The 10,385-nt window shown below is 51.1% G+C and overlaps 1 protein-coding gene across 1 annotated transcript; it reads left to right on the top strand.

Moving 5' to 3' along the window:
- Positions 1-7,883: 7,883 nt before the first annotated feature.
- LOC134154800 (olfactory receptor 14A16-like) lies at positions 7,884-8,819 on the top strand. The gene has a single exon (XM_062601457.1). It carries the CDS (start codon positions 7,884-7,886, stop codon positions 8,817-8,819), a length of 936 nt encoding a protein of 311 aa, XP_062457441.1.
- The last annotated feature ends 1,566 nt before the right edge of the window (positions 8,820-10,385 follow it).

Genomic DNA, 10,385 nt, shown 5'->3' with positions numbered 1-10,385 from the left:
AAGTGGCGAGTGTCCTGCATCCTGAAGGGAAAGGCTCTGGGGATTTGTCCTGCCTGTGGCTTTGGTGTGGTGATCCAAAGAACTGTGCAGACAGGCAGACTCATGGCTGTTTCTGACGGATGACCAGTTGTCTTTAAGTTCCTGTTGATTTTTCCTGCCTTGAGGACACACCCTGGGAAACTGCTAGTCCCCTCCCGCTGCATAGACCTGTCCCAATGGCTTTTGTGTCTGGAGAGAGTTTGTTGCTAGCATTTTATGGAAGCTGCTCTGTTCCCCCTCTCCTGCTCTTTGTGAAGAGAGGGAGAGGAAGCAACAGCCATGCGGCTGCAGGAGAGAGAAAGCCTCGCTTGTCTCGCATGGGAGCAACCAGTGGGCTGCTCACCTTCCCCACCGGGAAGAAGTGTTGAGAGACATGCCACCCAAGACACACAGCTGTAAGCAGTGGGTTCACAAGAGACCTGGGAGCACAGATGTCCCACTGTTATCTCTGAAGTTCAAATGAAGAGTTTAAGACATGCAGTCACATCTGGCCATTCCAGCGTGTCTGACTTCCCTGAGTACTTCATACACCAGCAGAAGGTGGCAGGCCATGAAAGCAGCCAGGCCGAACATGGCTTGGATGCTGAGAGTGACTTTTTTCCCCTGGTGTGCCTGATAGGTCAGTTAAAGGCACATGTATGATATGTGTGCCTGTAAAGTCACTTGGGACTATGTTAAAAACAGGTCAGTAGAAGGCATGTTCCTTGGATGTTGCTTGTGAGGTCACTTTGATCTCTGGGGTTGATCGACCATCAGCAGGCTCTTGGTTGGTGCAGGTTCCTGTGATTTCACCTCTGTGTATTCTCCAATTAAGCAGAAAACCGATTAATAGCTTCAGTGTGGACTTTGAGGTCCTTTCTGCCTGAGTACCTGATAGGCCAGCAGCAGGCTCATGGGGAGGATGGGTGCTTGTGAGGTCCCTTTATCCTCAGTACCTGATAGGTGAGCTGCAGCACCTGGCTTGGATGCTGACTGTGAGGTGACTTCTGCCTCAGCACCTCATGGGCCAGGGAGAGGCACCCACCTGCTGCTTGTGCAGATTGGGAGGTGCTTCTGCCTCAGTCCGTGATAGGCCAGCAGCAGGCACATGGCTTCGAGGCTGAGTGTGAGCTCAGTGGTGCCTCGGTGTGGGATAGGCCAGTAGCAGGCACATTGCTGCTGCTGCCACTTGCGAGGTCGATGGTGACTCAGTAGCTGATAGGGCAATTGCAGGGACATGGCTTCAGGGCTTAATGTGAGGCCCCTTTTCAATCCATACCTGGTAGGCCAGCATCAGGCCCATTACTGCTGGCTGTCTCAGTGAGGATGTTGTGCCTGAGAACCTGAGAGAGCAGCCACGTGCACGTGGCTTTGGTGATGATGCTGAGATCACTGTGTCTCAAGGCATGCTAGACCAGGAGCTGGCACCTTGCTACTGTTTGTTCTTGTGGGGTCCTTTCTGCCTTAGCCCCTCACTGGCCAGCACAGGCATATTGGTGCAGTTAACGCTCGTAAAGCCACTTCTGCCTCAGTCCCTGATGGACCGGGAGTGGTCACATGGCTTTGATGCAGGTGTTGAGGTCACTTGTGCCTGTGGCCCTGGTAGGTCAGTGCCAGGCCCATGGCTGCTGTTTGTGCTTGTGAGGTCACTTCAGCCTCAGTACCTGGTCGGTCAGCAGGAGGTACATGGCTGTGACGCACCAATAGAGGAACATTCGGGAGTCTTTCAGGTTCCAGGATTAGTCACACTGAGCTTGAGAGAAATTGTTTGTCAAGTACAGGAGTTTATTAGAGATAAGTGATTCTGCCCATATGACCCATGTTACCCACCAGTAACAGTTTTCCCAGACTGTTCTCATCCTTCAGTTGGAATTGAGTCTGGCAAGGGATGTTAAGGACAATAGGAAGGGCTTCTTCAAATACATCAGTAGCAAGAGGAGGACTGGGGAAAGTGTGGGCCCACTACTGAATGAGGCAGGGGCCCTGGTGACAAAGGCTCCAGAGAAGGCAATATTACTGAATGCCTTCTTTGCTTTAGTTTTCACTGCTAAGGGCAGCCCTTATGAATCCTTCAGCCTGGATGTTAGGGAGAAAGTCTGGAGAAGGGAAGAGTTTCCTTTGGTCAAGGACGATCAGGTTAACGATCTGGGCAAACCTGATGTCCACAGCTCGGTGAGTCCTGAAGGGATGTCCCCACGGATACTGAGGGAGCTGGGGGACGTTGTTGTCAGGCCACTCTCCATCATTTCTGAAAGGTTGTGGAGAACTGAAGAGGTGCCGGAGGCCTGGAAGAAAGCCAATGTTACTCCAGTCTTCAGAAAGGGCAAGAAGGAGGACCCAGGCAAATCCAGGCCAGTCAGCCTCACCTCCATCCCTGGAAAGGGGATGGAACAGCTCATTCTGGATGTCATCTCCAAGCATATGGAGGAGAGGTCAGGAGTAGTCAGCATGGATTCCCCAAGGGGAAATCCTGCTTAACCAATCTGATAGCCTGCTAGGATGGCATGACTGACTGGGTAGATGAGGGGAGAGCAGTGGACATTGAGTACCTTGACTTCAGCAAAGCTTTTGACGCTGTCTCCCATAACATCCTCCTAGAGAAGCTCAGGAAGTGTGGGTTAGATGAGTGGGCAGTAAGGTGGATTGAGAACTGGCTGAATGGCAGAGCTCAGAGGGTTATCACCAGTGGTGCGGAGTGTAGTTGGAGGCCTGTGGCTAGTGGAGTTCCCCAGGGCTCAGGACTGGGTCCCATCCTGTTTGACTTCTTCATCAATGACCTGGATGAAGGGACAGAGTGCCTCCTCAGCAAGTTTGCTGATGATACCAAGCTGGGAGGAGTGGCTGATCCACCTGAGGGCTGTGCTGCCATTTAGAGAGGCCTGGACAGGCTGGAGAGCTGGGCAGAGAGGAACCTCCTCACATTCAACAAGGGCAAGTGCAGGCTCCTGCTCCTAGCAAGGAATAACTCCTTGCACCAGTAGAGGCTGGGGGCTGACCTGCTGGAGAGCAGCTCTGCAGAGAAGGACCGGGGAGTGCTGGTGGACAAGCATTTGACTATGAGCCAGCAGCATGAACTTGTGGCCAGGAAGGCCAATAATCTCCTGTGGTGCATTACAAAGACTGTTGCCATCAGGTCGAGGGAGGTGATCCTGCCGCTCTACTCAGCCCTGGGGAAGCCACCTCTTGAGGACTGCGTCCAGTTCTGGGCTCCCCAGTATGAGAGAGACATGGAGCTACTGGAGAGAGTCCAGCGTAGGGCTACAAGGATGATCAGAGGGCTGGAGGTCCTCTGCCCTATGAGGAACGGCTGCAAGAGCTGGGCCTATTTAGCCTGGGGAAGAGAAGACTGGGGGGGGGGGGGTCTTATCAATGTGTATAAGTACCTGAAGGGAAGGTGTCGAGGGGATGGGGCCAAACTCTTTTCAGCTGCCCCGTGTGACAGGACAAGAGGCAATGGGCAAAAAAAGAACCACAGGAAGTTCCACCTGAACGTAAGGGATAATTTCTTTCCTCTGAGAGTGACAGAGCACTGGAACAGATTGCCCAGAGAGGTTGTGGAGTCTCCTTCTCTGGAGATATCCAAGGCCCGCCTGGATGCAACCCTGTCTACCATGCTGTAGGTAATCCTGCTAGAGAAGGGAGGTTGGACTAGGTGATCTCCAGAGATCCCTTCCAAATCAGCCGTTCTGTGATTGAGTGATTCTGTTTGGAGGCTATTTTTTGACATGGCCATGCCCATACATCCCCTCCTGCTCCTGGCGTGAGGTTCCAGGAAGGTCTCTGGGAGAGCAGTGTGTTTAGCCTTGGAAATCAGGTGTGAGCTCCCTCTTTAGCCAAGCTTGACTCCGGATATGTCCACTGACTTTACAAACTACTGATATGGAGCATTCTTGTGCTTGATAGGTACTTAATTACTGCCAGCCTTTCTGGGCTCTTCTACCCTTCAGAGACGCCACCCTTGTCCATCCCATGGAAGAGGTCTGTACATCCAAGCTATCCTATCTCACACAGGGCGTCCTTCCCTCCATTTTCCCTGGTGGCCTCTGCTGAAGAACTTGCACCCTGTTTGTGAAGGACTCCAGTCATGCAATTGATCCCACCACATCTCTGTAATTCTAACCATGTGGCACTCCTGTGACACCTTGTGCATCTCCATTTGCTCCTTGTTGCACCCCAGGCTGCATATGTTTGTGTATATCTGGGCTACAGAGCATCTGTACAGAGCTGGCTGAAGATTTGTCCCAGGAAACATGTCACCAAGAACCATATTTATGGAAAGGCTTTGACTGCAGGTGGTGACATCACAGCATGGATAGCAGGTGGTAATGTAATAGTGAAAGGAGGTTCCCACTAAGAGAGCAGACCCTACAGTGCCCAAGGCCAGGGAGAAACGGAGCTGGGCTGCCCAGTACTGACAGGGGAGGGATTGGCTGCCTAGCTGACTCTGTGGCACCTTGGTGCCTGTGACAGGCTTGAACCAATCTGCAGGCAGGACAAAGTTCCACTCAAGAAGTCCCTGAGGCCTGATTTGAAAGTGCAGAGACTTGAGTGGAGACCTTGGTGTGATGTGCCTCCCATTTGTGGAGCATGCTTGGACGTAGACAGTAGAGACTGTACCTAAAGGCAGTAGTGGGATTCAGTTGTTTAGGCACGTGGGGAAAACCCAAGATGCCCTGGGGCACTTGCCAGCAAAATCTCCAAGGGAGCATAAATTTCCTTAGGTCTCAAATTTTAACTACTAGAAACCTGTAGTTTTGCTGGACATGCAACATCTGACATGGCCCTGCCAGCCTATTTCTATGTCATTAAATCAGGTGTCTGCACTGAATTACGTGAGCTGTTTGTGTTTGTAACATTGGGATCTTCATATGTCTGAGCTTCAGAGTGAGTGGAGCACTAATTGTAGAAGGCATCTACTGTCGTTTGAGATGGTCAAGGAAATTCCCCACCTATCCCTTAGCTGATGCTCCATAAGGATGTGGGTCTCCCAGTTGCTCCACTAGAGCAAACAGACAATGCACAGGCCTGGTACCACCTCTGACTCTTCCAGTGTCACCAGGTGTTTGCATGTGAGCAGCTGACTCCCAGCCTCCATCTCCAGTGATTATAATGGAGCTTAGCCAACGTGCACCCATGCAGACATTCTCTGTTGTGCACCATTTCAGCTTGGGCAAGGGGAATCCCACCTCCTGTGTGTAAGTGGAGTTTACAGTAGGGAGCTGAATTCTGCTGCAGCCCAGGGCCTTCTAAATGGGCATGCAATGACCAGCTTGTGTCATCTGAATGAGAACCTGAAGCATGTCAATGCTCATGTCAAAGGGCTCCCTTCTTGTCCACATCTAGGTATCCTCCCTCGTTAAGACACGGGAATATGGATTTCCAGGGTGGGATGTTTCCACCTCTTGTAGATAACCATCCTCTGATGAAACAACTGACAAAGCTGTAACTGGTCTCTCTGTGTTGTTTAGAGAGGGACCAAAGGTGATCATTTTGCTTTACCTCTGTGAACATTTCCCAGGGGGGGAGCCCAAGGGACAGAGAAAGTCATGCCTTCAGCTGGGCCTCTGCTCCTGAGTGGGGCCAGGCTCCTGGGATGGAGGTAGCTCATGGCAAACTCGCAACACTGCCCAGAGACAGCTGCGTGCAGGAGCAGCTCCTCTGCAAAGAGCAGTAGGGCTCCGGGCACTGCCTGCTGCTGGTGACGTGAGATGAGACATGACAGAGAGGTAAAAGGCTGTGTGGAATGAGAGGACAGAGGAGAGCTTCTTGTGGGAGAAATCTTCACAGCCCTTGACACAGTAAGTCTCTGGCTGCAGGGCAATGCTATGGAGGGTTCCTGGAAGGGTCTCCTAAACCTTTCACATCCCTCAAGGATCACTCTCCTTTGTAGAGGAGAGCAGGATGCTTCAGAGCAGAGATCTCCTGCCACACTGCCACAGCACAGGGCATGCTGCTACTTTCTCCCAAGGACGGCTGCAGGGCTGTGAAGCTGGGATATGCACCCAGGTATGCGCAGGGCTGTGATTCAGAGCAGTGATGGCAGCACTGCAGGGAAGGTGAAGAAAAGGCTACAGAAAAGGGAAGGAGCTTTCCTTCCAAGTCTTTCAGTTTCCTAATACTGAGAGGAAGAAAAAGGGAAAGTGTTTCCTCTTTTTGACAAGAAACTAGGATTCACAAGTCTTCACTTTCAGAGATCAACAGGTCTGTGAGAAAGATCATCAAAGCCCTTCAACTCCCCTTCCCCCTACAGCAGCACCAGCAGCATCTTTATGGACTTCTCAGGGCTTTTGTGACCTACTCCTTAGGACCTGAATGCACAGAGATGCCCTTGGACAGTGCCCTGTGCTGGGAAGTTTCTGTAGGGCAGAACTGAGCACACACAGGGACAGGGTCTGTGTGCACTGACAGGGGAAATACATCTGGACAGAGGAAGCTCCAGGCAGCAGGAACAGCTGCAGGCAGTAGAGATGGGCAGAGAATGAGAGGGAGCTGCGAACAGAATCATCATGGGAGGATGGATATGGCCAAGTGAAGGTCAGTCCCTCTGATGCAGACACCTTCCTCTGAGCAAGCCTCCAGTTTCTCCCCTCCCACTCAGAAGAGTCCCTGCCCTGACAGCCATGGGGTCCAGGGAATAAGCCCCCTCCTTTGCAGCCAGACCTCTGGCAGAGGAGAGGGGTATCTCTCTTGCCACGAGCCCATCTCATGCTGCCCCACAAAGGGGTTGAGATCCAATGCCCTGCCATGTTGCCGTCAGTGAGGTTGCATGCCCAGCCAGGCAAGATGAAGCCTTGCCTGCCTTCCCATCTGCCTCTCTCCCCTTGCCTCCCTTGGCAGCAGAATCATGCTGTTGCTCCTTGTTTCCCCTCCATGATGCTCCTGTTCTTGCTTTTGGGCTTTCTGGGGTTGGGAATTTTCAGCTGCAGTTTAAACGATGATGCTGCAAGTCAGGAACAGAGGGGTCTGCTTGGGAGTGAGGTGTCCCCAGGCCCCTGCTAATCTGTGGAGCTCCAGAAAAAGGAGTCTGTGGGGTTTGGAAATGAACTGACTCTCCCTTAAGGAGAGCCCATCTCCAGTCCTAAGAGTCATTTGACTGTTTCCTTATAGTGTCCTGCAGGCTACAAGCTGCCCTATAGAAAGGCTCTTCTGTCTCATATCATTGCTGTGATATCTGAGAGCCCCATACAGAAGGTGCAGAGATACTGGCAGTATGGAGATGGTGGTGGGAGACTGCAAATGAGCAGCTGAAAAGAGCCTTGTTTGTCCTTGGCTGGAAGGGGAGTGTGGAGAGCTCCCTCAGGTGCCTGGAGAAAGGGAGGAAAATTTGGAAACCTGCACTTTGAAACAGGACTCCTCTGCTCTCAGCAGGGGCTGGCTGCTTTTTAGAGTAACATCATCCTCCAGTTCAAATGGGCAGGAGCACAGCAGGGCAGGGAATGAGACTAACAGACAGGCGAGATGTCCCCTCTCGGCACCAAGTGCCAGTGGATGCTTTCCTCTCAGGACTCGAAGTGGAAATGCCGAGGATTTCTGCTCTTAAGGAGCATTCCTCAGGGGTGACAGGGGCATCTCAAAGAAAATAAACAATATTAAGAAAATACCTGAAACTCATTTCTGTAACCATCATTCTTGAGAAGTGATGTGAAGATGCTGAAAAGCCCTGCCACAAGATGAGTGGATTTCATTTGACAGAAACTGAGTGTCAGAGCTACTCACAAATAGAGATGCAATGTTAGATTTTTAATAACAAATGTAAATATTTATTAATTTCTTTTTATTTGTTTTGTTTTTTTTTTTTAAAGTCTCTCCTAACTTGTCCCTGTCTCTTCCTGCTTGGACAGCCCCCCCATACCCAGTTGGAGCTGATGTCCAACGGCAGCTCCTTCAACGAGTTCCTCCTTCTGGCATTTACAGACACACGAGAGCTGCAGCTCTTGCACTTCTCGCTCTTCCTGGGCACCTACCTGGCTGCCCTCCTGGGCAACGGCCTCATCATCACAGCAGTAACCTGCGACCACCACCTGCACACCCCCATGTACTTCTTCCTCCTCAACCTCTCCGTTCTGGACCTTGGCACCATCTCCACCACTGTCCCCAAATCCATGGTCAATTCCCTGTGGGACACCAGAGACATTTCCTACTTGGGATGTGCTGCTCAAGTCTTTTTCTTTATTTTCTTATGTTCAACAGAGTATTATCTTCTCACAGTCATGGCCTATGACCGCTATGTTGCCATTTGCAAACCCCTGCACTACAACATAATCATGGGCAGCAGAGCCTGTGTCAAAACGGCAGCAGCTGCCTGGGCCAGTGGTTTTCTCAATGCTCTCCTGCACACTGCCAACACATTTTCCATACCTCTCTGCCAAGGCAACACAGTGGACCGGTTCTTCTGTGAGATCCCTCAGATCCTCAGGCTCTCCTGCTCAGACTCCTACCTTACAGAAGTTGGGCTTATCGTGATTACTGCCTGTTTAGGCTTAGGGTGTTTTGTTTTCATCGTGGTGTCCTATGTGCAGGTCTTCACTGCTGTGCTGAGGATGCCCTCTGAGCAGGGCCGGCACAAAGCCTTTTCCATGTGCCTCCTGCACCTGTCTGCGGTCTCCCTGTTTGTCAGCACAATATTTTTTGCCTACCTGAAGCCCCCCTCCCTCTCCTCCCCAGCTCTGGATCTGGTGGTGGCTGTTCTGTACTCGGTGGTGCCTCCAACCGTGAACCCCCTCATCTACAGCATGAGGAACAAGGAGCTCAAGGATGCACTGAGGAAACTCATCCAATGGGTACAAGGTCAGCACCAATAACTGGCCCACGTGCATTCACTCACTAGGATGTCTAGAATCAAGGCTGTGTGTTCTGCATTTCCTTCTTGTCTCTTTTGCATCCATGTTAAAAACAAACAAAAAGTTCAGTTCATACTCCATCTCCCCAGAAATCTCTCATTTGAATTGGACCTAGAGGTTATGCTGAAGCAGGAAGCCTGGCTTCTCTCTGCATCAGCACTGATGGAGGTGTTGTCCCAAAACTGGGTGCTGTTACCCGGTGTGCAAGCAACACTGGGTCGAGATACTTGTTTATTTCATTTCTGCACAGAGATGGGTGCTAGGTGGTAGATCCACAAAGCTAGCACACCTTCTCTCTTTCTCTTTCTTTAGTTACACACACTTTTCAGGGAGTGCTTTATATATAATTTTTCTATTGGTTACAGTTTTATTACATCACATATTCACTCTGCATTTGTGCTTTAACATTCCTGTTCATTAGCTTAAGAAGCAGAGAAGAAGGTGGTAACATCATTATCATGTCATTTCCGTCTCATTATTCATTTAAGGGTGTGTAGTTTAGTATGTTAATAAGCCTTAATGAACTTCTAGGTTACTCTGGGTTGTTCTGCTATTTTTGTCTTGTCGACTCCTCACATTCTTCAAAATCTTGTGGTTTCCTCAAGATTATTCGGCTGGAGCTGGTTGCCCTTTGCAAGACTGTTTTACAATATCCTCTCTCCCTTGTCCTTGAGTCTTGTTAAGTATTTGAGGGTTTCATCAGTATAACTCTAACAGAGGAACCTCACAGCCTGCAAGGCTGAGCTCGCTTGGATGCCTCCAGTGCAATGAGAGGAGTTTCCCTTTGCAGTGTCTCTTTTGGTAGTGACACCAAGGGAGCTCAGGGGCCCAGAGTCAGGCTCAGATAAATACCAATGAGGTGAGACCATGGGTCCTGTGTCCATTAGGAGAGCTCAGCTCCACCACCCTGGGGCACTGCGGGGAGCACAGGGCAGGGGTGCAGGAATGGCCAGGCCAGCATGGATACTCTGACCAGGAGAAAGCTTCTCTGGGGAGCAGAGACGTCACAGCAAAATAGCAGGGCAGTATTCAGAGACAGGAAAAGAGAAGGAGAGCTTGATTCCTCTGTGTATCATCTCAGGGCAGGCAGCTCTGTCCCCAGGGCAGCAGAAGCTGCCGGAGGTGCTGCAAGGCCAGGGCTTTCATGCTGTTCACAGCAGCAAGGTGGGCATGGAGGGTCTTCAGGCAGACAAGGAGGAGGATCTGCAGGGCTCAAGAACAAGGGAGACAGTGACAGGCCTCACTGCAGGACCTCATCCCCCTTGATGTGGAGCTGCTGCCCTTTTCCATTGTCCTGGCCTGAGTAACGCTGTGGGGCTTAGCTGTGCCTGGCCCCGCACCTCGCAAGTCCTGACCTGACCCTGTCCTTGTCCTGCTGACCTAATTCCTCATCTCTACCTCGGCCCTGTCACCTCACTACAGTCTAGAAAGCCTTGGCCAGGAAAACTGCAACCCAAGCATGACACAGAGAACGTTGTGGGTATAAAAGTGACTGTATCCATGCAGTAACTCTTGCCTGACAGCCAA

This window comes from Rhea pennata, unplaced genomic scaffold (assembly GCF_028389875.1).
Source record: "Rhea pennata isolate bPtePen1 unplaced genomic scaffold, bPtePen1.pri scaffold_44, whole genome shotgun sequence".
NCBI lineage: Eukaryota > Metazoa > Chordata > Aves > Rheiformes > Rheidae > Rhea > Rhea pennata.
Note: the sequence above shows the minus strand (reverse complement) of the source record. Positions and strands in the feature narration are given on the sequence as shown.